The sequence below is a fragment of the Tachysurus fulvidraco genome, chromosome 6, assembly GCF_022655615.1.
Source record: "Tachysurus fulvidraco isolate hzauxx_2018 chromosome 6, HZAU_PFXX_2.0, whole genome shotgun sequence".
Classification (NCBI taxonomy): Eukaryota; Metazoa; Chordata; class Actinopteri; order Siluriformes; family Bagridae; genus Tachysurus; species Tachysurus fulvidraco.
Genome location: NC_062523.1, coordinates 11,579,402 through 11,606,184, shown reverse-complemented (window position 1 = coordinate 11,606,184; position 26,783 = coordinate 11,579,402). Strand labels below are relative to the sequence as shown.

At 37.5% G+C, this 26,783-nt stretch overlaps 1 protein-coding gene across 4 annotated transcripts; it reads right to left on the bottom strand.

Moving 5' to 3' along the window:
- Positions 1–274: 274 nt before the first annotated feature.
- On the bottom strand, positions 275–26,534 carry tmem198a (transmembrane protein 198a). Of its 4 annotated transcripts, none has more exons than XM_047815288.1 (6): positions 26,114–26,534; positions 17,077–17,211; positions 9,490–9,767; positions 8,023–8,598; positions 2,803–3,074; positions 276–2,081 (listed from the first exon to the last, which is right to left on the bottom strand). In XM_047815288.1, exons 3-6 carry the CDS (start codon positions 9,665–9,667, stop codon positions 1,929–1,931), a joined length of 1,179 nt encoding a protein of 392 aa, XP_047671244.1. In that variant the 5' UTR covers positions 9,668–9,767; positions 17,077–17,211; positions 26,114–26,534; the 3' UTR covers positions 276–1,928. The 4 variants fall into 4 exon arrangements, with proteins under 4 accessions (XP_027020634.1, XP_047671244.1, XP_047671245.1 ...); XM_047815289.1 differs by lacking the exon at positions 17,077–17,211 and adding an exon at positions 9,839–10,033 and having other exon boundaries at positions 9,490–9,684; XM_027164833.2 differs by lacking the exon at positions 17,077–17,211 and having other exon boundaries at positions 275–2,081; positions 9,490–9,684.
- Between the last annotated feature and the right edge of the window lie 249 nt (positions 26,535–26,783).

Here is a 26,783-nt window from a genome sequence, read left to right as displayed (position 1 = left end):
TTTCCTATATTCGCTGCCCTTTAAAGAGAAGCAGCAACACCAAGCTGATCTGAATTTTAATCTTCTTCTGTGCAAATTAATTCTGAAAAATGCAATTTTTATTACTGCAGAAAAATTGATTTCGCATCATAGCTCTACTTGAGCATGTTATGGCTGATGCAAGGGCTGAAGTGGTATTTACAATGTATATGTGAACTCTAAAAATTCAGCTTAAATGTAAAAAAAAATGTAAATATAAAAAGTACACACATACAGAAGAAAAAAGGTCTTCAGAAGCACTTTATCATACTTAATTTTGTACAAACACATGCAATAATAATAATAATAATAATAATAATAATAATAATAATAATAAGCAACAAAGGCTTCTCCTGCTCATACCTTCCATCTGGTAGTCATTTTCAAACAACAAAAATGTTGAAATATAAATAGACCCAGTAGACTCATGATGACACTACATCAGCATTCAGATGTAATTAAGTATCAATCAGAGAAAAATGCACAAAACATGACACTATTGGTAGGATATGTACAAATATGTTCAGCATTCAGCTAAATGTACAAAATGTCCATTAGCAACAGATGCTGCTGTAGTAAAAGACAGTAACCAGAGCAAGGATGACTGTTTCAGTTCTTTACAGTTTTGAGTTCGAACCAGACTGAAGACAATTTACACATCCATGAGAGGAATAGGCAGGATGTAAACAAATGCTAAAGTCAAAAATGACAAAATACTATGTTGATCGCCTTTTCCGTACTCTGCATACATACACATGCACACTTTTCCTCTCCACAAACTTAGACATAGAAACAAACACACACAAGCACATACATACATATATACACACATACATATAATATCCCTGTTTAATGTGGCTGGTCCACCATTTTGAATCTTCACTCTTATTCAGTCAATACCTTGGACACATTGAAAAACCTTCACAGTAGACAAGGACACTTTAAATCATCTGCACAAAAGCTCCCGTAGTGTTCACAGTGTTACCTGCATCATTAGGGTAATCCGGTAATGCCTTATCCCCAACAGGTCTAATGGGAGTTGCTGCATGAAAGCTTTAACTAAGCCATAAGGGACATAATGAGAGCTAAATTCAGTCTTAATTTCAACAATGAAAAATGTTGCCTTATTCACCCAACATCACCTGAATGAGGTAATCCAACACCAGCAAGTACTTGACATGCTTGGCAGTATATGTCTCAGTAAAGGAACTGTAAGATCCTTTCATTGGAAAAGTGCACAGAATCGGGCCATTAGTCCTGACAAATGAAGCTCACAGTTTTCTGCTCCGGTAAAAGGTACCTATGGCCTCTTCCGTACTGTAAACAACTTTCCGGTGAATAGAGTGCATCCCCATAACTGGGCATATTTCCCTCCTGCAAGGAAGAGTTATAATGTCTGCTGTTAGACATGCTGTTTTGTTCGGAAACTAGTATGATTTGTGTGTGATGGGTAGGCTTCAGAGCCACATTTGGTCCAGTGCTCAGTCTGAATAATGTCCCCTGTTTAAAAAGGACTGTTACAAGTAATGAGCTCATTCTACTTGCCAAGGGACAGCGTACAGTCAAATAATGATCCGGGGAACCATGGAGGGCCAGGTGTGCGCACTCACACACACACACACACACACACACACACACACACACACACACACACACACACACACACGCACATACTCAGTAGTACACAATTTCAATCTAGAAAGAGAGAAACTATTTCCTGTCAGAGCCCTGATGAATAAGGTTGTTGGCAAAAACATTCCTCCCCAGTGCATCACTTATTACACAACAAAGCAGAGCCACGGCATGTGGGTCCACTGTATAAACTCTTCTTCTCCGTTCAGACTCTGAACTGAGGACTGCACAGGAGCAGGCCTGGTTGGAACAACGCCACTGAACACAAGGGGGCATGATCACACCCTCACTGCAGGTCCTGTATGAGCGGTCAGAGGGACCTGAGAGCCGCAGTCATAGTCTATATCCACTGTATGAGAGCTGCTAATCAACCTGCCGTGTGAGTAGCCACGTCTGTCCACGTGTCTGTCCCGGAAATGCTGAATGTAGCTCTGGATGATAGGAGACAAGAGAAAAAGCTGGTGGATAAATATTTGGAAAAAAAACAAGTGGATAAATGTTTGGAAATATTATATTACAACACATCAAGATATTTTTCGAGGACATGATAATATCGCTGGGGCAAAATTAAATGTTTCAGTTGTTAGAGCTAGGGGGCACGGTGGCTTAATGGTTAGAACGTTCGCCTCACACCTCCAGGGTTGGGGGTTCGATTCCCGACTCCGCCTTGTGTGTGTGGAGTTTGCATGTTCTCCTCCGGATACTCCGGTTTCCTTCCCTGGTCCAAAGACATGCATGGTAGTTTGATTGGCATCTCTGGAAGTTTGTGAGTGTATGAGTGAATTAGAATGTGTGTGTGCCCTGCGATGGGTTGGCACTCCATCCAGGGTGTATCCTGCCTTGATGCCCGATGACGCCTGAGATAGGCACAGGCTCCCCGTACCCGTCATAGAAAATGAATGAATGAATGAATGAGTTGTTAGAGCTAGAAACCGTAATGCCAATTCCTCTCCTATAATCATAATGTCAATACATTTCAACATCATGATAATACCCTCATATGCCCAAGACCTAATTTTAGCCAAAGTATATCATTTATGATGAGGGAGGGAATTAAGATAATCATGTGGTGAATGGAAGGACATATGGTCATAAAGGGACAAGGAGAAACGGAATAAACAGCGATCAAACAGAATGAGCATGAGTGTTTACCGGCGAGAGTACATCTCCATCATAGCGTCGTGTGGGGTTGGGTTTCCTGCGATATGTGGGTTCTTGATGCTGGACTTTTGCAGGAGGGTTGGTGGAATGAGGGTTAGACTGGGGAGGATGGTGGTACTTTTGTTTCTGCTTATGCTGCTGATGCTGATGCTGCTGTTGGGGTTTCTGTTGTTGTTTCTGCTTCTTTTTCCTGCTTTCTCGTCTCTCCTCTTTTTGGCGAATCTTCATCAGCTGCAGCCGCCTCTGCTGATGACTGATGAACACTTTATGGACAAGAGGGAGGAAGGACAGGGAGGAAGGAGAGGGATGACAGAGAGTGGGAGGGAGAGAAAGCGATAGAGGAAGATTTAAATCAAGTAAGAGGAAAGCCATTTGTTCTTATAGAAAAAGAGGACAGCTCAGAAAGACAGAGTGCTAAAGAGACAAAGAGAGATAGAGATCGAGGTAGATAGAGAGAGAGAGAGATTTGTGACAAACAAACTCAATGAGAAGAACAGCTTGCTCATTTTCCACACCAGTTCATATCACCCACCATGCATATACACAACCAGACGTTTTCTCATTCATTCATTTCAATTTTGCTGAAATGTAAAGACACTAAACTGTATGTACAAGTCAGATATCTCTCCCATTGATCCGCCAACACGATGCCAAACAAACTGCTGAGTGTTTTGACACTTTCTGCCTCTCCACATGCCTAATTCAGCATTCACATTCTGTTCCTTGTCACTAATAGAGGCGGCAGGATTATTTTTGTCCTTTCACTCACTCTGTTGTGCCTCGACAGATATGGGCCCCATCTGTCAGAGAATTCACATAATGAGCTCCCTCTTTCTAACACGCATGCACGCACACACACACACCCTACCCCTCCTACTCCATGCTCATATTCTCCCCGTTCTTGATCAATGTTCCTCTTTCCTCCCCCTATACACAGGGCCCCCAGCTTGTCACTATGGCAACGTCCCCAGCACAGCTGAAGCGTCCTCCCCTCGCACACACGCACACTATAATTCCGAGATCAATTTGCGTGTTATTTTTTCACACCTGTTTTCTCACAAAAAAAAGTGCTGCAGACACCTTACTTAACACTCTGCATAAGATGAAGACCTATTTGTCCGATCACCACCTGCACATTAAGCTCCAATCATTGTTTTTTACTAATCACTCAACAATCCTGGATCACACAATACACACACTAAGCAAAAAAATCTCACTGTACCACATGCTTCACATCACAATCCTCCCACTACAACACTCTGTTGCTGTAGCGATTTGCTTTGGAACATCTCGGAAACACTGCCGACGCACATACTGGTGGAATATATAGTTTATTCGCAGGTCACAAAATCCTGCAGCTCACAGCACAATGCCACCTCTGATGGTATTGCATGTGCCATGGGGCTTTATATACTTTATATATTATTAAATATAAAATGAACAAAAGTATAAAACACCTTGGCTGTGTGTCTTGACTATAATCATGTTAAACACAACTTCATATTTATCTTTGCACGTTCTGCATTCGATATATTACATGATGTATACGATCTCCCTCAGTCTGCTTATTCGTTGTGATGTTATGAATGTGTATGCTATTTTGTCTCACATGTTGTGCTGTGGTTCTGTAGCCTATATTAAGGTTGTCAGTACAAATTTCTGTGTTCACTTACATACTGATTATATATATATATATATATATATATATATATATATATATATATATATATATATATATATATATATATATATATATATATATATACACACACAATGAAGCATATAGTTCTAAAACCTTTTAGACAAAATCATCTGACACTTTTATAAATTCTTTATAATTATAAGCATTTTTATTATAATTTATAAACATTTTTGAACAACTTTCCAAACAAATGTAAACAAAAAAGAAGAAATGTATGTGGTTATGTGTCCTAAAACAATACATCTTATGAGTATTCCATTTTCAGTGGCCAGGCTCAAGCTCAAATCCTGACTATAACACAACCATCTGTGTCCAGGATTCAAACTTAATGTTATCTGTGTGGGACGGGTGGTATTCTCTCTATCCTGTCAATCACACCGTCACTAGCCAGTCATGGTTGTCCGTAAGCTCATGCATGCTGAAGAAAGAAGGAAAGCGCTTTCGTCTGAAAATCTTACATCAAATCATTTGGCTAGCTTCACTTGTCTCAGAGAAACCCTGCTAAACTTCGCCTTCCCTGATCGCTGTCGTATGATAGGAGAGAGCTGATTGGTGGTTTGGAATTAGTCAAAGCCAAATGAGGGACAAAGCTGGGAAAAAAGCTTCACCAGGTTGAAGATGACAGATTTTTTTAAGTGCATCCTTTATTCTTAGAAATGTCCAACCTTCACCAATATCAGCAAAAGTAAAATAAAAAAATAAACCTCCCATTTTCTTTGGTTTGTCCTATATGAAGACATGCTGAACACATGCTGTTTTTTTCTGTCTGTAGTGGAAAATACACATAATACTCTAAATGAAGTATAAATTTATATTTGAATTCAACTTTTCCAGTTTTCAGAATTCAGCCCTAAAGTACAGTATGCAGATGGATGACAGTAAAAGATGACTTGACAGAACTCTGTCTTTAGTTGGAAAAAGACAATGATTTGGCAGCTGTACAAATCCTCAGGCAACACATGCAGCTCAACAGTGGCTTTGGCTAAGCCTGTACACAGAATGCAGCAGAACAAGTTTTCTCTCCACAGGACCAGAATCACAGGGAATAATTAAGTAGGACACTCAGAAATAGAGCATCATAGTCCTCTGCTCTTCCTCTAACCACAATGGACAGTACTGGAATGTAGTGCATATTATGTAACATATTTAAAAACCCTAGGGAAGTCAATCAAATAGTGATCCTTCATTATTGCTATTATCTCTGCATGCTAGAAATGTGCAGGGTTACTCCATGATTGTGGGTTCCCTTGTAGGAAAATGTCTTATTTTAGTTATTATAAAAATAATGAGAGAGTCATTTTTCTATGTCAATTAACCAGACAGTTGTTGTTCTTCTTTCGGCTTTTCCCTTCAGGGGTCACCACAGCGAATCATCTCTCTCCACCTGTCCCTATCCTCTGCATCCTCAACACTTGCACCCACTAGCTTCATATCCTCACTAATTACATCCATATACCTCCTCTTTGGCCTTCCTCTTTGCCTCCTGCCTGGCAGCTCCATGTCCAACATTTTTCTACCAATATACTCACTCTCCCTCCTCTGAACATGTCCAAACCATCTTAATCTGGCCTCCCTAACTTCGTCCCCCAAAGATCCAACATGAGCTGTTCCTCTGATGTACTCGTTCTCTGTCTCACCACTGTCCTGTACACTTTCCCCTTGATTCTCCAATTAACCAGACAGTTAACTATTCAAAATGTGGTACAGGCCTCTTAGACAACAATGTTTTTTTTTCCCCACAAGGTTTCTCAGGTAACTGTGAGTAAGGGATTTAATCATTTTTAACAAAGAATTGATAAGTAGCAGCCATGATAAGAGCATTAAGACCATTAAGGCCAAATTCACTTAAATTCTTGACTGAATGATTTACTCTCAGTTGATAGTTTGTTCAACAGTGTTGTATTTATACAATAATATTATTGATTAATATCACAATACCATCAAAATTAAACAAAATGGAATGAGATCATTTATTTTCCTCCTTTCCATTAGCTTTGGGAAATGCTGATGATGTAATTTTCTGTTATTGTGTTCCACATATTTCATAAGGGTGAATCTGTTCAGGTTGTGTGACAAAAAATATTTGCATAACCTGTAATGAATGACTCTTGGAAAAGCATGTTTCGTGGATAAGAGTTTAAATAGACTCGTAGAGTATTTTAAAAATAATGTTAAGTAATTTAAAAATAAATTAAAAAATCCAAAAGAAAAACATTTTTTTATTACACCATTAAGTCTTTATGGACTAAGAGACTCTCACAGCATGACATATTTTAACTTGCCACTATATTCCTAATCTTTTTTGCAAAACACATAATAGATCCATTAAAGCTTTAATAATCTTTTGGTTAAGCCTTTACTTTGTGATTTGGATGCATTTTTGTGCTGAAGGTAAAATTCCTATTCATCTTTAATAGGAGACACATAAAAGATTTCACTAAAATCAACTGATATTTGTAGCATGCACTGTTCCCTAAAGCCCCATTTCTTGCTGAAGAAAAGCAGCCAAGAACCATGATGCCGCCACCACCATGCTGCACCATGAAAACAGTATTATTTTGGTTATACACACTTTTGTACACATACTTTTTGGAATTGATCTCTTGCATTAGGGTGATTTAGTTTGGAGGTTTTTTGTAAGATCTTCAATCTAGTCCCCATACCCCATAGAAGAAATATGAGAGATTCTTGCCACATGCAGAGAGTAATCAGTACTTAGTACTTAATCCTGTAGCTCCTTTAATGTTGCTGTAGATCTCTTGGCAACCTCCCTTGTAAGTTTTGGTCTTGTACTTTTCTCGGTTTTTAGAGAGTAATCTCACTGACATGGTCTATTGTCTCTATTTGCTTATGATGGCTTTTATAATCTTCCATGGATCCATATTTATGTTTTGGAAATTCTTTTATACCCCTCTCCTGATCGATACCTTTCAACAATGCATGCTTTGTAAGCTCTTCGTGGATGAAACTTTGTTGGATGAAATTAAGAAGATCCTACAAAAACAGCTGAACATTATTTGGGGTTAATAAAAATAACTGAATAGATGTCAGCTGTATGATAATTATTTTGAACATGAGATCGAATTTGATCAGTGTGAGCCACATCGACAATTATAAAAGGCTGTTTTATAACAGTCACTTATTCAACTAGAATATAATATCTTGAATTATTATCTTAATATCTTTTTTGGGTTGTAATTTCACATTGAAATTTCTCACAAAAACCTGCTATTTTAATAAGGGTGTGAAGACTTTTTCAATCCAGGATGTTGTTTAGGACCTTTATCAAATGACTTATTTTTTCTTTACAGTGCAATGGCACCACAATCATGGAATCATACTACATTTCTTCACAATTTTGAATTTTATTATTGGCATAGGAAAGAAAGATTTTTCAATCATCCCTCCTTTTATTTGGTAACTTTCCTAACAGATGTGTATGGTTGATTTTGGCCCAAGATAAGAAACTGAAGCTCTGTGAGAGCAGACTGATAGGTGGTGAACCGTACCTTCAGTGTGTGAGTATCCATCTGCAGTCACCTTCCACTGAATAAGGACTCCCAGCAGGGCGAGCACAGGCCACACGCCCATCACCACCCACGTGTACCAGCAGACAGGCTGAGGCGGTGCCACCTTCACCCTTTCATAGATGTAGCGCGTGAGTGCAAACAGCTCCACAAAATAATCCACAGTGACGGTGACAATGGCTGAGCCGAACACAGCCGTGGAGAGTGTAGTGAAGCAGCGCTGCCACTGCAGAGTGAGCACAGCAAACAGCATGCCTGAACCTAGCAGTACACCCAGTGGCAGCCACACCGTACGAGGATGGTAGAATTCTTCCAGCACTACCAATGAGGCCAGTGCCACCAGCAAGCCCAGCAGCAGGCCCACCATGAAGAGCCCCACACTACGCACCAGCATGGTAACTAAACCACACAGCGTTCCGATGCCCAGCCCAATTCCCACACTGGCCTCCACGCTCAGCTGAGTGTCCATCACTCGCTCCTTGTAGCACAGCATGAAAATAATGATGGAGCCGAACATCAGGCCGGTCAGGAACATTACAGCCTTAAAACAGCGGTAGCCTGAGAGAGAGAAGGGGGGGGGGGGGGGATTACAAGATACTCTGGAACTCATTAAGAAAATCATATTATGAACACATACAAAAACAAAAATTGCAAATATATATTTATATACACTAATAAAAATTATCCAGACAAGCAGTGTTGTTTTAGCATTTTAATTACATCTGGTCTATTTTTCTGCATGGTGTACAGGTTTATATGGATCATAAACAAATAAATAAATAAAAATACCCTGCTGAACTGGTAACTTTATTCTTTATTTTGTCATGTTTCCAATAAATGAAGCATGTAACAATTTTAAAGAAGAATTATTTGAATTAAATAGATGCATGTCTATCATATGCTGTTTTTTTGTTAGAACACACAAGTATTAGTTATACTGTACCATCCTGTCCAAACAGGAATATTTCACAAATTTCCCATTTAAAAAAATATTTATACATCTCTCAAGTCATCCAGTGGAAAAAGAAAAAGCACTCTTACTCAGTGGAAACATGGGACTATGAAGGCAAATTTCACAGTTTAGTGAAACCAATAAAGCTTATGTAATGGACAGGAACAAGGACTGGCCATCATCATTATCAAAGCTTATGTAATGGACAGGAACAAGCACTGGCCGTCATTGATATCATATTCAGAGTATTATTAAGTGAACTGAGTGAACAGCTTTGTGCAAGGTGGAAAAACATCAACAACTGGCTGAGTGTAGTGTGTGTGGCTTTTTTCCCCCTGAGCAAGTGGGTTTGGTGTGTCTCCTACTAAACACACTAAAATCACTTCATCTTTCTCAGCAAAACTCAAGATAAAATGACTCATAAAACTTTGTGGTTGGTGTCAGTATAAATAAAACAACACAACCATCTTGTACAAATAACCTGCAATGTCACCTACCAAAGAAGCAATAAATGATGCCAAAGAGGCAGCACATGGAGCAGACAACAGAAGGGACAACTTCATAGCGCCGCTCAATCTCCTCGTCACAGCTAAAAAGACTGTCTCCGTTCCCACCCTGAGCCGGTGGGGCGAGTTTAAAGGCCAGAATCTGTGCCTCAGAGGACATGATGATCATGAGGGTCACGTTGGGGACTTTATGGTAGGCAGAGATGGCAAGAGAGGGAAGAGTAAGGTCAGAAAAATTCAAAAGGAATTTCCCATTCAAGAAGAGTCACCTGGAAAAAAAGAGAGGAATATAATGGTTCATGTAGCAATGGCATTTTAAAAATAATACATATAATAATACATTAATAAATATGTGGTCAAGTTTGGGTAAAATCTGTCCCTAGATCTGCATCCTTGGTCAGAGGTTAGTTTGGATCCACTGCAACCCTGCTGAGGATGAAACAACTACTAAAGAGGATGAATAGGCCATGTGGAGAACAACCGTGTGATGAAGGCTTCTGTTCAGCAGCTGTACATGACAGCTTTTGCATCAGAGCTGCAAGACAAAGACAAAAATAGCATTGCTGTTATACTGCTACACACTGCAACTGCAACGTGCCTTGCAAGTTGATAAAACAAAGTGTATATGATTTGATGCATTAGGGTTTCAAAATGAACCAGCATTAGATTTTTGGTTCACACCAAAAAAAAACGTATCTAGAAGTTGTGCGAGTTCTGAGTGCTTTCAGTTTGTGATAAAAAACAAGGTTTGTTAGAGTCCAGTGCACATCTGCATATTGCAGGCTACTGCTGTGCCAATATGGTGATATCAGAAATAATATATTGTGCAGCCCTGCTTTGCATCCCTGAAATTCTCATGCAGTGCACAAGGACAAAGTGAACAATATAACCATCTTTCCTGACATGTACTGTACCAGCTTTCGAAAGCAAAAACCCATTCATCACCTCTTCTAATTAAAGTGATTACTCAACTAGAAAATGCTTGACAGAAAGACTCCTTCCCAAAGAGAACTAAAAGCAGAAGAAACAACATCCACAGCTGAGTGCAGAATTATTTACTGCTTGTCATAACTATAAGAAAGTACAAGAAAATGAACAGTTATGAATAATGCATTGTGTAAACTAAGAAACATTCCACACTTAGTGAAGATGCCCTAAATCCTATAACTTTCCCTGCTTTATCTATAAAGGTTTAAGATCTAATCATGTCACATGGAACAACATCCTTTCCCAGAGACAGCGAGCTCAGACAACCTTGAGCGTGTTTGTGTTTCATGGGATGTACAGTATTTAGTAGCGGTGGCATATTGATCAATCGTAGCATGTGCTTCAGTGTGTAGTTCTGGCACATTGATTCTGCTGTGGTGTGTATATGTTCTTTCCAGTCCCTCCAGGATTTTTGCACTGGTGAAAATGAAGGCAAAATCAAAATCAAAACAATTTCTGAAGAATTTCTGCTGATTTTGACCAAGTCATGTTATGTGACATCACAACATGCATCCAGCCAAAGCCCTCCTCTATTCATGTGCATCAAACATGATTACAACTATCATAGAAAGTAATTACATACACACGTGGACAAAATTGTTGGTACCCTTTGGTCAATGAAAGAAAAACTCACAATGGTCACAGAAAAAAACTTTAATCTGACAAAAGTAATAATAAATAAAAATTCTATGAATGTTAACCAATGAAAGTCAGACCTTGCTTTTCAACCATGCTTCAACGGAATTATTTAAAAAAATAAACTCATGGAACAGGCCTAGAGAAAAATGTTGGTACCCCTAACTTAATATTTTGTACAGTGTGTAGGTGTCTTTATTGGTAGTAGTTTAAAGAAAGAATTAAGTTTTTGCTATTTTCATGACAATCACAAAAAAACTATGAAATCCAAGGGAACATACACACAAACACAGAGTTGCCTGTACTGCAGCTAAAAGAACAATGTTCACTCTAATGGATGTTCTTTATTAAATATGGGAAAGCACTGTTCAAGTGCAAAGAGATAGTAGTAAAGATTGTAGGATTAGACTTCTTCAGATATCCTTCTTTGATCTGGATCAAGACATGTCTCAAAGTGTGATTTATGCACAACCATCAAACATCCTGCACATCTAAGGAAATCATACTGGTGACAGAAGTAGAAGAGCAGCTTAAGGAACATCGTCCCCTTTTAAGAATTCCGTCTTCGTGGCTCTATCAGTGAACTGGATGTGAACTGCAGCTTTGATAGTTGTGTAGATTTTTCAAATGAGAAAACTGCCACCTAATTTGCTGTGTGATTAAAACAAAACACAGAGCATTACATTTACCTGGTTTTGTGCCAGGTTGACTACAATTATACTTATGAGTCACCAGTGCAATTATGTTACACAGATAAGACAAAAGGATCAAATTTGTCAGTGTGTTAGATGCTCATCTAGCTCTGGGACCACAATTTATAAGTTTAGTTTTTTTTTATTTATAAGTGGCATGTTAGTGTACACAATCACTTTCTGTTCCAACTTATTATTCTGTGCCATTTAAGATACTTGAGAGCAAAGCTAAACTGCACACAGACAGTAGAGGACTCAAGGGTAGAATGACGGAGTCAAAGAAACCAAAAGTAGTCCCGTAACCAGAACAATGTCTGTTGTCATAACAACTGCAGCATTATGGTATGCCTTCGGTTACACTGCACTTAGCAAACGAGAGAATGGCCCACCACCATGGCAACAGGTCTTCAACCAATCAGTGCTGTAGCTTACCTTGCATTTCTCTTCTTTTTTTTTTTTTTATGATCAGTGCTCACGCCTCTCATCCTCTCCAACACTCAAGGGATGTAAACAAGATAAATAACGTAATGCCATTGCCATGTTGTTATAAAATGTGCTTATAACACACAAAGCAAAAATCCATTTGCAATTAAAAGCACAAAGAGTTAATGACAGGACTGTTTCTTGTACCAAACTCTCACAGGCATTACTAGTAAGAACCCTGAAACTAAAATGCAAAGGCAGGCATGGTAATGTCTCAATGAAACCTAATCGCCTCACTTGATCTTTTCCAGCACAACAATAAAGAGAACAGTCTCATCTGCAACATGATTACTGTACATGTCAGACAGGATAAAGGACTATATGCACTACTGAGCATGAAATGCCACATACATTTCTTTACACTGGGGTCTGATGAGCACCGAGAGGGAGTTGCAGCAGAACGAGTCCAGACAGTGCATGTCTGTGTGTGATATCTAAGCTTATAAAGCAGCATAGACCCGGGAGTCAGGCATGTCCACTGTCTCACATCATTTACAATACACATCTACACTTTTTCCTAGCAAATAGATTTTTTTTTCCCCTCCTCTCACACTCTTGCACTATTTGCTATTTATGTTTTTTGTGTCTTCCTTATGTCATGTATAAATATAAATAATATGTCAGAGCTTCCTGGAGGACTGGCAGAGTAATTTCATTGTATTGTGTAACTGATTTTACTGGTTACTGTTTTACTGTACATAAGACAATAAACTCTTGGATCTTGAATAAGAAACATATCACCTCACACTGAACCGGAGATAATACACTCAAATACAGTATAGTTTATATACAACAAATCAGTTTTATGTACAGTAAAACTGACAAGAAAAAGGTGCATATTCTCTGACAATAAATAAATTATAAACGGGTCTAGACTAAAACTAACAATCAGGCTTCAAACAAAGAGCTGAGTATCCCGTTTCAAGACAACGCTCATTCTGCTCATTCCCTGTACCGAGAAAGATGAGATCATTTTACTCATGTGTGTTGGCCTGCTGCACTGGCAATTATGTTACACCCTATATAGTGAACATACAGTATAGTGAAGTGAAAGGAAGCCTCTAGGGATATGGCCTAGCATGATAGCAGATGTTACATAGAACAATGGCAAAAAAAAATCTGTAGTGAAAAATCAGGAGGAAAAAAATATAAAACAAAGAAAGTAATAAAAGTAATAAAAAATGCAAAAAAAAATTAAACATAATAATAATAATAATAATAATAATAATAATAATAATAATATCTGAAATATTAAAAACTGTATGATAAAATTGTTTTATTGCCTCATTAATCCAGGAGAACATATACATTTTATAAGAAATTGGATTTATTTTAAGATGCATGTCATATCGTCTGGTGAAAGATATTTGTGTTTGGTGATCTATAATCTATGAATGTATTTGATCCATCAATGAACTACATTAGGAGTGCATTTGAAATTACTTCTACTGTACATCCCTCTGGACATTCTGGCAAAAAGGGTAAGCAAATCCATAAAGACTACTTAGCAAAAAGTAATATAATGCCATTTGAGATTACCAAAAAGGGATTAAAAAAAAAGTAAAAAAAATAAATAAAAATAAAAAACATGCTGGTTTACATGCTGGTTTAATAATAAGACAGACATGAAGCATTTAGATTTAGATTATATTTCTATTGCCACATGTCCCAATGTTTTTTTTTTCTTTTATACCAGCCTCCAGAGGTGGCAAAAGTACACACATCCTTTACTCAAGTAGAAGTACAGATACTCATTTTTGAAAAGACTCCAGTAAAAGTAGAAGTAGTGACTACACTCTTTTACTCAAGTTAAAGTAAAGAAATATGGGCTCTGACATGTACTTAAGTAAAAGTAAAAAGTCGCCGATCCTACTACCAGTGGTGTAGTCTAGTTTTTTGTAGTGAGTATACTGTGATCCCCCCCCCCCGCCTCATACGCACCCATCCTAGAGCGACACCCCATAGGCACCACCACACTCACTAATGCATAAAATATGCATCTACATGTAATTGAGAGCATTATTAAAGACTGCTTATGTGTTATCAACATTCCAATTTATGATAAGCAACAAAAGACAGTCAGCTGATAAAACCTGTGCACCAGGTCCCATATTCATATAACATTTAAGGCTAAATGTAATCAGACAGTTGGCAGCACCCATTGACTTTCACAGTAGGAAAAAAATATAGACTATGAAAGTCAGTGGGTGCTGCCAACTGTCTGATTACCAACATTTTTCAAAATATCATCTTTTGTGTTAAACAGAAGAAAGAAACTCATACAGTTTTGGAACAAATTGAGGGTGAGGAAATAACACAATTATCATTTTTGGGTGAACTGTACCTTTAAGAGCTACATTTAGCCTTAAATATTATATGAATATGGGACCTGGAGCACAGGTTTTATCAGCTGTACATTTTCAATGTACATTTCATGGTGAACAAAAAACATTTGTTCATTGCAGAATATTATGATAACTGGTAGTTTACAAAGCTTTCCAAATACATTTGTACTCGGGCTGTGGGTGAAATGTCCCCCGAAGCTGCTGTAGCTTTAGGCGCAGGCTTCCGAAAACACTCAGAGTGTAGTTTGAGTCTGCTTTCGTTTCATATCTTCTTTTACATTAGTTAGTTAATTTCTAATTTGCGCCACAAAACACCGCCAAGCAACTAATTTTCCTCCTTGGTAGGTGACGTCAGATCAGGTCACAGGCCACGGAAGCCCCAATGGTCCAAAAACGTTAGTGATTCGCAATCGCAACCACAGTCTGTGTTCGCAACACAGACGGGGTGAATTTATGAATGAAAGTTCTGTCACAAAACGATATTGTTACGTATCCTCACGCTTTTTAAGGGGGTATACGGAAATCCTTGACATTTTCTAGTGGGTATACGGCGTATACCTGCGTATCACGTAGACTACACCACTGACTACTACCACAACTGGACGTCATGTTTTATTGTTTTATTTATTTATATATATATATATATATATTTATTTATATATATATATATATTTATATATATATATATATATATATATATATATAATGTATCATCAAGGCCATATCCCAAACTGTAGGGAGATTCCAGCTCTGTCCTTGAAAACAACTCAAAATTATTGTGATGTTTTACAAATGACAAAATTAATGTTAATTAAATTAAGCACTTCGTGTTTTTTGGGTTGACACCAGGGGCGGTTCTAGGATTTCATCTTTAGGGGGTTTAGCCCTCAGTGAGAATTTAAAACAAGAAGAGTTCTATATTATATATTATATGACAACTCTGGTAATAGGAATAGTGAAATTTCACTGCTTTTGGTTGCCGTCTTTCCGCCGATTATCGTTATAGAACGTTATAGTAACGCCTCCAGCTCTGACTGCGCGTGCACGCTGCGCGTACCTGTGCTTTTCCGTTCAAATAAAGTAGACAGCTGAAGACGCACTTTTGAAAGACAACACACGCGTGTAAAAGTATGGGATAAAAGCAAAGTAAAAAAATAGCTTTTGGATCAAACTGATAATTTTCTTTCCCACCGACGACATGTCCTGCATTTTAACGTAATTTCTATTGTTTATTTATGAAAGTAAAAAAACAGGGCTAGAACCGCCCCTGGTTGACACACTTTGCAACGCATTCGCCAGAAATCCTTTGTGACGCCGATTATTTCAAACATCTCCCTCATATATGGCCATGTGTGTTCAGGAATGTCCTCGTTGTTAGTTATTTTAACATCGGTGACTCCCTCTGAATTAACATTAGCCATTCCTTTTGTAGGCGTGCTGCTCATTAGCTCCGCTATCCTTAGTCTATGTCTGATAGCCAGTAAATAATACAGTACACCAGTCACATGGGGGAAAAGCCGCACAATGATAGGATGATAGGCTGGAAACAGCGCTCAATGAGAAGAAATAATACTAAAAGTAACGAGTCCGTTTTGAAAATGTAAGAAGTAAAAAGTACAGATATTTGTGTAAAAATGTAATGAGTAAAAGTAAAAAGTTGTCCGAAAAATAAATAGTGGAGTAAAGTACTGATACCAGAAAAATTTACTGAAGTACATTAACGAAGTATTTTTACTCCGTTATTTCCCACCTCTGCCAGCCTCCAATGTTTTTATCACTTTGGGAAAAAAAAAAATCAATGCAGCTCATCATGTTAGACAGAAAACATTCTACCCTCATGAAGATTCTCCCAGTTTGGCAAACCTGTGGAAAAGCACTGAAACCTCCACATTTTACCACAGGAAATTATAAATGCATTCTTTGATTCCTGCTATTACAGCACAAAGCAAACTCTAATTATGTGTAAATCTGGCAGCATGTGAAGCCAGCATTTTGAACTGAAACAAATTTTTTTATTTAAAATGGGATTCACTACATAAATAGAGTACTCTACTACATAAAAGACTAGATTTTCTATTGTATCAAACTCCCATGCATTTATGATCCTATATGAATGTGATCATTAGTTCATTAATGGAGTTGCTGTCAGTGTTCTTATTCAAATCTGAGTGCACACCACACTGAAATCTACATTTTAGACTAATGCACTTCACATTAACCTCAGAGTCATTATTATACTAGTCACAGAAAGCATCCAGGCTCATAAAAATAATATACAATATAGAAATGTATTCTGCATCAATAAAGTCTTGTATTGCATGGAAACAGAATCATAAAACACTCTTCATTCTCATTCCTAAACAAGGCACGTAGACACAAAAGGAAAGTTTGACACACAAAATGAACTGAAGAACTCGCAGAAAACAGTGACTCACTACAGTTTTTCAGGCAGACGCTGCAGGCAGGCAGGCGGGCGGGCGAGTGACAAAGATAAAGGAGCAGCTTTATATACCGTTGTCTCCTTATTCTGTAGCAGTCAGCACAGTGCAGGTTTTCCTGGCAGCAATGGCCTGGAGAGCAGATAAATAATGGGGGGATCCTGAGGTGAAGTCTTAGAGTAGCTGAGAGGAGTGAGCATGCATGTCTGAGATACAAAAAGGAGAGCGGGTATGATTCTGTCAGTAAGAGTGTGTGCGCGTGTGTTAAGACTGAGCGACAGGGCCACGGCTCTGTTCAACCCCGTTAATCCTGTTGAGAGCTTCTGCTCCAAAATCCATTAGCACTGGAGGGCTTTCCCCTTCTCCTGACCTGAATGAGATCAGCACTCTAATGGGTGGATATACATCCAAAACTGAGCCCTTCTGCTTTTCATGTGTTTATTTATTTATTACTTGTAAATAAAATGCTCATATCTGGATGGGATTATGTATAATACACATAAACATAAAATATTTGGTTTATTGACTAAAATACCTAAAGCTCGAAAAAATACTTTTAAAATAAACAGAATACCAGAAAGTTCCAAGTATTTTAGATATTCTATTTGTGTCAGATGCCTTAACTGAGTCCAGCTTCCCAAGATCAGTACAATCTTTAAATCACCTTAAACTGTAGTGAAAATATTTCATGCAATGCTTTTTCTAGTCTCTAGGATTTAACAGAGAGATTTTTTCTTCTTGCAATGTTTTGGGGAAATATAAACCTACACAGGACATAATTTTAATATAATTTTCATATTCAACATTCACTCCACACAAAGTGCAGAAGTATTTGATCAAACGTAAATATGGTTACATAGAACATTTGTGTTCTGCATATTTTGCAATATATCAATTTCCAATAGAAAGCAAATGATAAACAGTGCAGCAGAGTGATACTAGGTCTCTGCTCACCTTTTTATTGTGACATTACACGTTCAGACCCTAGCCATAAACATTTCTGGCTGGATGCTCAAGTTTGTTGAAAGGGCTCTGCTCTCTGAGGGACAAACAAGACATCTGTGAGCTCATGTATAGGGAAAAGGACATTTAGAGGTGTTCTGCTGCAATGTAAAAAAAGGACACATCAAAACATGGGAAATAGTAGTCGGTACCTCCAGATTGTTACAATTTTGCAATTGCAGAAATGATCACAAAATCAAGAAACTCCACAATATGAGGAAAATCTTGCAAATTTTCAGCACTGCAAAACTTAACATTTATTTGTTTGTTTCAAAATCAAGCACCTTTTGCTGCAACAATTAAAAAAAGACGAGGAAAACTTAAGGGACTGGGTAATCACTAAATTGGGAGAACTGATGAAATTTATGAAAACCGTACCATGTGATTAATGAGAGAAGTATCACCATCATCTAATTTACACACTTTGCATCATCTGACTAAACACACATCAACGGTTTAAATTTTTTAAAACTATATAAGCTGTTTAATAACAGGTCATGATTTATCCTGGAAAAAAAGAACTGTAATCTTCATTTTAAACCTAAAAAAACCTAGAACTACTACTGCATTAATACTAAGGTATTACTACTATCATGTATATACTGTAGAACAATCCAGAGTCAGCATTGGTAGCAGTGATACTAGAGAATACTTTTACCTATGCAGGACTGAGTTTACAATGAAGGAAAGCTATCTGTAGATGAGGATCTCTGTACATGGATCGTTAATGGACTTCTGTGAATACTGCACCAGATGCTGTCTGTGTTTGTGTTTAATCAGACATCTGATGGTTGATAGGAGCAATCACTATTAACACTCTAATCATGATGAAGCTGGTGAGTGCTTGTTCAATGTGCATAAGTATTCTGTATACCTACATTACTACAGAATTCAAAGGCTCATGCTGAGCTTTGCTGTGCATCTGGTGGAGAGAAAACAGTGAGCGTTTGATGATGCTCTTGGCATCGAATTCGACTGAGAGGCCTGTGTTTGACCCCCTTGCTTAGCTCCCAGCAGACAGCTGAAGGGGAATGGGATAAAAAGGGAAAACAAAACATCCTATTTAAGTTTTAAAGCTTTTGCAACAAAACAAAAATAAAAGAGAACAGCCATTATCTATGAACAATAATGAGCAATGATGAACAATCATGAGCAACGATGCTCTTTTTATCACATGACTTCATCGCTGTTGATGCTGATCATTATTATTATTGTTTCATTACATTCTGGCAGATCACACATAACTGGATTTGGGATGTGGACAGATTTGTAATCAATGAGCCAGGAGTCCTCATATAAAATTTAGCAGACAAGGATGGCGAATAATGTAATTGTGGTTGAGCTGTATAACTTTTTTTTACATGAACACACATGTACACATACACAAACACATACACATACACACAAAGAACAGGATGACCCCTGACACCAACTTTGTGTCCAAATTAAATGGTTTAGTGCTTTCCCCAGCCTTGAGCCTAATACAGAGCCTCTATTGAGCTATTCTTGGCCTTGGTATATGGAGAGTCTCTAAGAGTCACTGAAGCAGAAGAGAATAGTGATGGGGAAAGCTGGAGGGAAGAGAGGAAGTCATGCAACCTGGACGAAGAAGAAAGTAAAGATGGACAGAAGAGCAAACGAGGGTAAATGCAAATAGAAGGGGGCCGGTTCAGAACATATGTCTGAAGATAACCTTAAATGTTAGTCCAAGCTTCGTTATTTTCTTGCCTTTAGTCAGTTCTGTAAAGAAACCCCAAATTCCAGTTGGTCAACTAGCAATATCTTGGCAATGCAGCATGAATGGGAGAAAAAACACAGAGGAGGAAGGGTGGGGGTGTAAATGGAAAACTGAAATTAGTGTATGGGAAAAGGCTGAGCGCTAAAATAAGTTAGGTCTCCTATAACAAAATAATAATTATTTGTTCTTTGACTGACATCAGAACAATCTCCAAACTTTGAGCATTTTTTACTTGCCATTTTTTTCTATTTAACAAATTGGTAATTATAAATGTGGGGCAAATTGATGTTAAAAAGAAATTGCTGTGAAAGAGGGCCATCCTATAACACTATGACATGGTGTCAAAGAAAAATAACACATCACACCACCCCACCAGTGATCACTGTCTATAGAAGCATGTTATGTTTTATTCCCTATGCTACATTCACACATTCAACAACAGCAATAAAGTGTACAAAGAACATTCATTTTCAACAAAAACCGATGGCTTTGACAGACAGTGTTGGTCACCAGATGCGGATGTGTCTAGCGGCTCAGACAAAATTACGAAAAGTTTAACTTGTATTAGTGCAGCAACTACCAATGAGACTGAAGACAGTAGCATGCACATAATCCATGGATAAAGAGCACGAAACTGCTTCTCTTTCATCTCTTATATATGATGCACATATACACTGGTGAAATATATATATATATATATATATATATATATATATATATATATATATATATATATATATATATATATATATATATATATATATATATATATATATATATGAAGACTACCTCCACAATTTTCATTATAGCTGCAAGAAACATGATCTGGAATGTTCACTTATAAATGTTATTACTATAACAACCAGTAATAAGAATTACACATATCAGATCAGTCTAGAGGTTTTACCACAATACCCGAGACCACTATACAGAGCAAGCCAAATAGGCTATACACAGAGTAAGGCTTAACTCTGTGGTTATGTTCAGCTTGAATAATGCAACCTAAGGACACTGTAGCGATTTTGGCTCGCGAAGCAAGGTAAATATTTATAAGTAACTATAACGTGTTATAGTGACTCCTAAATATTTTAACCCAAGTTGAAATTAACGGTACTGGAATTAAGGTTACGCTTATTTGGTCTGTTCGTCCGGCGAACAGACCATTATTAATTCTATGAAGGCGGTATCTTCCCGGCCAAGAAAGATTCGCTTTCCTTTTACTGTATACCGAAATTTAAATTAAATTAACTCAATAGAGCATGTAGTTCAGACCAGATAGTGCAGGTACCTTAATTTGTGAGCGATACTCAGAGACAATCACTTATTTGGCACAAAAATATGGCATTTAATGAATGAGACAAACACAACATAAACTAACTACACAAACAAACAAAAGAAATAGGGAAAACGAAGATTAAAATAAAATAAAACAAAAGAAATTAAAATTGGGGAAAGGAAGGAAGAGACTGGAAAGAAGAAATTAGAGAAAGGAAGGAAAGGAATGGCAAGCTTAAACTTCAAAATTAATCACACCCTAACTGGGAAATCGTCACAGAAACTTAAATTCACCTTAAGATTCAATGAAAGATTCCTATGAAACATGTGTTGAGGGCCCCTAATCAGAGGAGCCGCATGGGGTTATCTGGTCTTTGTGTAGGCTCCAGTCTTTCTGGAGCCAGGTGTGTGTGTAAAACTGGGTTGCTCATCGGTTAATTGCGGAGTAGATGTTGAAATTTAGGGTGCCTGGGACATGAAATCTAAAATGACCGGTACCAGACTCGACAATACAGACTCTGCGTGCAGTCTATATAACCACACCCATTACAGAAAATGGTACTGAAATATTGCACACTCATGTGGAGTAAATGCAACATTAACAGCATTTATAATAAGTAGGATAAGCATGATGTATTTAAACCACGGTCACCTGAGGTTATCTGCTTGAGTATCTGTGCAGATGATCTATAGATGGTCAGAAAGAGTACACTAAAGGGGATCATGGGATTAACAGTGATTTATGGTCTAATTTACATTCCCCTCCGTCCTTTTTTGCACTCTTTTGCTACTTCTTTGTTTCTTTTAGGTCTTATCTCTGACTCTCATTCTGTTTATATTCTCTCTCTCTCTTGCTGTTTACATTCAACCATATAAATTGTTAGTAATCATCTTAATAGTTCAATTGTATTGAAATGAAGGGTTTTCAATTGGATTGAAAGGAGTGAAATATGAAAAACAGCCATGTGAACGCTTGAATCTGTCTACTTTGGTACAAAAATGTACCTTTTGAAACTTGCATTCAGATTTATTTCATTTGTACTGATAAAACTGGGCATAGGTAAACATTTCTGCCTTCTTTATTCAATATCTTATCAAATGAAATCCAAAACAGGTAGGTGTGCTGTAATGTACCGTAATGTAATGTGTCCCGCTTAGGACCCAAGATGCTGCTCTTCCTCTCCACATCTTACATAACTGCTTACATTAAACCAGACAGTACCTGGATTTCAGACAGCTTTTTTCTCCTCATTTCCCTCAGTTAACACCCCTCACTGTGCCAGCATGGGTGTCCACACTTCTGCAACTTGTTAAGCTCATCTCAAAGTACCTTTTCTTCTGGGCATGCTGTGTTAATGAAACACTGCATGAGTTTTACTAGAACACCCAATCGCTGTGCAAAACACATTCATTTACAGTTAAGAGCAATGCACACGTGGTGTGTGTGTTCTATATTTTTTGATGTGGATTGAAATCAAATGCTCTGGCATTCACAAGTACTAGATTTCAACCTGACTGAACACTTAGGGGAGATTTCTTGACCTGTTAGACAGCACTCAACTACACCATCATCAAAAGGCCACTTTAGGAAGTATTTTCTGAAAAACAACATTTTCCCTTCACTACAGTTCCAGAGACTTATAAAATCACGGTACACTGAAGCTTGTCTGGTACCTCTTGTAGGGTCCAGCACCTTATTAATACACTAAAGAGCTTTTCACACTTGAAATAGTTAACCCTGGGTCATTGTAAACCCAGAGTAAACAGAGTACTATATTATCATTTATCATACTGATCATACTTTACACAAGGATTACAGTTAATCCTGCTAGTCATATAATTTCACACTATACATTTCTAAACCTTGATTTAACGTTCTTATTTGCATATCTGTAGTGTCAACTACCATTAATGAATAAATAGTGTGTGGTCATTTTAAATAATGCCTTGTCTTTTTACAACAGTGAGGAGACTGATATATAACAAATTTTATATATATTCTCCATGCAATGCACTAGGTTTATTGTGCAAATCACACTTACTGTAGAAAGCATGTGATATGATCTGCTCAATTTCTGATTGGTTGTCTGTTGCTAAGCATCTTGCCGTAACATTCTAACACCACACTCTTTCAGATTACACATGCTGCGGGTAATGGGTTTCATAACACTGGGCAAAAACAATGCTAACCCTCCTTCTAAGTTACATGTGTGAAATGTTCCTTTACCCGGGATTAAAAGCAGGGTTTAGGATGCTGAGGGGGTTAAGGCCAGTGTGAAAAGCCCTTATGTTAAATTTACATAACTGTACAAAAGCTATAGCAACAATATTTTAAATTTTATCAAGCATACTGCATATTTGCAAACATGATATGTAAAAGTATCCTGCTATCAATTTCAAGACTCAAAGTCCCCAAATTTTGTCTCTCTCCATAATTTCCAAAGCATGAATCAAAGTCTAGCAGAAATGTGTTTTTAATCTCATCACTGAGATGATGTTTGGCCTATATAATCATTATCCTGCCCAAGTTCCCTCAGGCCATTTGCTGGTCAATAAATACACACAGTCCAAAAGCTTTTAAATCTTTTAAGCACAGTTGTGCCACTGATGTAATTTAATTTGCTGGATTTTTTTGCCATGAAATAACTGCGGACAAAGTAGATTCTATTTAATTATTGATGTTTGGGTCTCATGCTTCCCCAATATGACACGATAGTGGAAATCAGAAAGCACCTATGAACTTTTCCCCCACTGAATCCATTACAAGCTACCAGATTAGATCTAATGCCATGGCAACTGCTTTATTATCTACTGGCAGAAAACATGGATGCATGTACATTAAGATTGGTTATTGTTTCTATGCATACCTGGTAGCCTCCTGATGACAGGATCAAAACCCTCTGTTGTTTTTTGCTTTAACCCACTTCATGTTAACTAGAAGTTAGCAAGGATGTGTGAATTGAAAACAGAGTGATTAAAACAGCACTCTGCCCTTCACACCACTGACTCAATTTTATGCAATTTGGGTGAGAATAGGTCGTCAATTATGTTAATTACTACTACTGTTAATTACTGGGACGGCATATTTAATTTAGCAAACACTGATGACTTTTTGGAAAATTCTACAACTGATTGCAAAAATCTACACCCACTTCTATTCTAGGTTAGTTTCAATTACAATTCATCAAATAAAAATACTGTGTTTAAATTTAAATCTGTTTGAAAGGCCATTTATTATGTTTAATTCAGCAGTTATCATTAGTAGCAAACTCAAAGTCTAAATAACAAAGAACATAGTTAGGAATAATTGAAATGTGCCTAAAGTGCCTAAGGAATTAATGACATGACTAATCAAGTGAATAGGGTCAAAAAACAGCTCTCAATCACTGAAAGCAGAACACTGACCTTTCAGAGACCTGGATATCTTAAAAATTAAACAAATAAAATTAAAAAAAATATATATCACAGTTTTCAATAACTGTTAAAATTGGCTTTCAGAAACTGAACAATCAAACATAAGATACCACCAAAGAATTGAAGAAGGATTAAAGATGTCTGTGACCTATAGAAGTTCTTAGATGTTTTTACATGCCACATTCATAATAACATTCAGAAATATGATGCTGATTACCTCACTGTTGCATTGCAACAATAGAGTTTTTGTGTTTCTGTTCATTTTGATCAGCATAAATCTCTTACTAAATGCTGCATCTATTTATTAGATTCAATACCCTTGAAAATGCGTTTGTAGGGGGATCTGGTATATGAGCAATCAATTTGAATAACTGAATAATCATCAGGCTTATGTCAAAGTCATGTGTTAAGAGATGAAAGGCCTTGGCCAATGATCTGGTAAAGTTAACTCATCTTTTGTGAAGGAGCTTAAATCTCCACTTCTTAAAACTGTTGCTACAACTCTAGCAATTACCAAAGATAAATCAAATGTGTCCAAGAAAAAAAAATTACACAATTTAAATCTTTGACAGTAAAAGCTAAAATGTTAGCTGCCATATATGATGTGTTTACAATAAAAGTATAAGTAACAATGAAAGGTAGATCATGGGACCTTAAGGAACTTTCTCATAACAATTCAAAATGTACACCACATGCAGGTAACATAAATACTACTGATATAGTACAGTATAGTATTAACTCTTTCCCATCCTGGCAACAAGCAAGAGTTTTGTAGCTATATTCATGAAAGTGTATTCCTGAACTTCTCTTATGCTGACAAAATATAATATATTTTCTGGAATCATTTTCTCTCAGTGACTCATTGTTATGAAACCATTCAGGAAAATGAGTCAATAGCATACCGTCTCCAGAATCATATATGATGTGATGGCATCTCACATCAGAGATCTGATTGATGCTCACATTGGAGTCAGAAAGAATTAAACATTACTAATGGGAGGAAAGCCCTGTAATGTTGTCAGCCTGAACACGTGACTTCCTCACAAGCTGTTATTGCAACTCAAGTTCAATCCCACCTGCTTTCAAACAAAGGATTTAAATGACACGACAGGCGCGTATTTACAGTCATGATCTAATAGTCTATGAAAGAAATAAACAATGTGCTTGTAATCCAGAGTGCATTACATCAGACGGGAGCGCATGGCTGCAGACGCACCAAACACAGCAGCATGAGGAGATGAAACAAAAGGAGACAAATCACTGCTGCTCAAAGAACAATAGTAACAACGCCTTCAGGTGACCGTGGGGCATTTTTTAAAGCTCCAAATGTCCATAGAATAAATGTGTAACAGTACATGTGGGATACATGCCATAAAAACAGAATTTGCCATAAAGACCCTTGATTGTGTTTTTAATTGCCCAACAATGCCTGATGTTAACCATAGCTTGTGACAAACCCATCCTAGTTCAAATCTCAGTTTTTGCAAAGCACAGTCAAAAAACCATTAAAGTGCATCAATGTCTAATGTGCATCTTATGGTAAGTGTTATAATGCTTGGAAATACGAGGGAGGAAAAATAAAAATAAAAATAAATAACAACTTACCACTTCCCACAGCTCCTGCGCTCATCCAGGAGTAGAAATGTCCTCCTCTATTCGAGTTTAAACCGCAGCATCATTTTCAGTGTCCAGTAAACCTGTCTTTCATTTAATATAACAAGCCCTTAAGCCGAGACGAACAAGCATTCCCATTAAGGAGAACCATAACAGGTGAATTCCTCCTTATCCAAACCTATCTTTCACAACCACTGGGTAGAACCAAACAAACGCGCTAGCGTTTGTAGAAACCAACAAAAATGTATATTTCCCTTTGCTCTAAATCTTGATATGGTTTGACAGTTTCCCCACAGGGACCGGTACTGAACCGAACCCGCTTCCGTTCAATCCAGCAGTTCGAGTTCAATTCAGTCGTTCACGCGCTCACGGCTTTGTTTGGAGTGAACCATTTGGGAGACAAAAAGCAGGGGGCGGGTGGGGGGTGGGTGCGAGAGAGCGAGCTGTTGGTAATAACTGATCGTTATGTGGAGATGCTGAGAGTTTTGTTATTATAAGATTAATTTTTATTCGTTTATTATCCAAGTAGATCAACCTTTTTAAAATTAGAAACACTTTTAACTCATTTATTTTATATGTTTATGTATTCATAATAGTCATATAGTCAAAATAGATAGATAGATAGATAGATAGATAGATAGATAGATAGATAGATAGATAG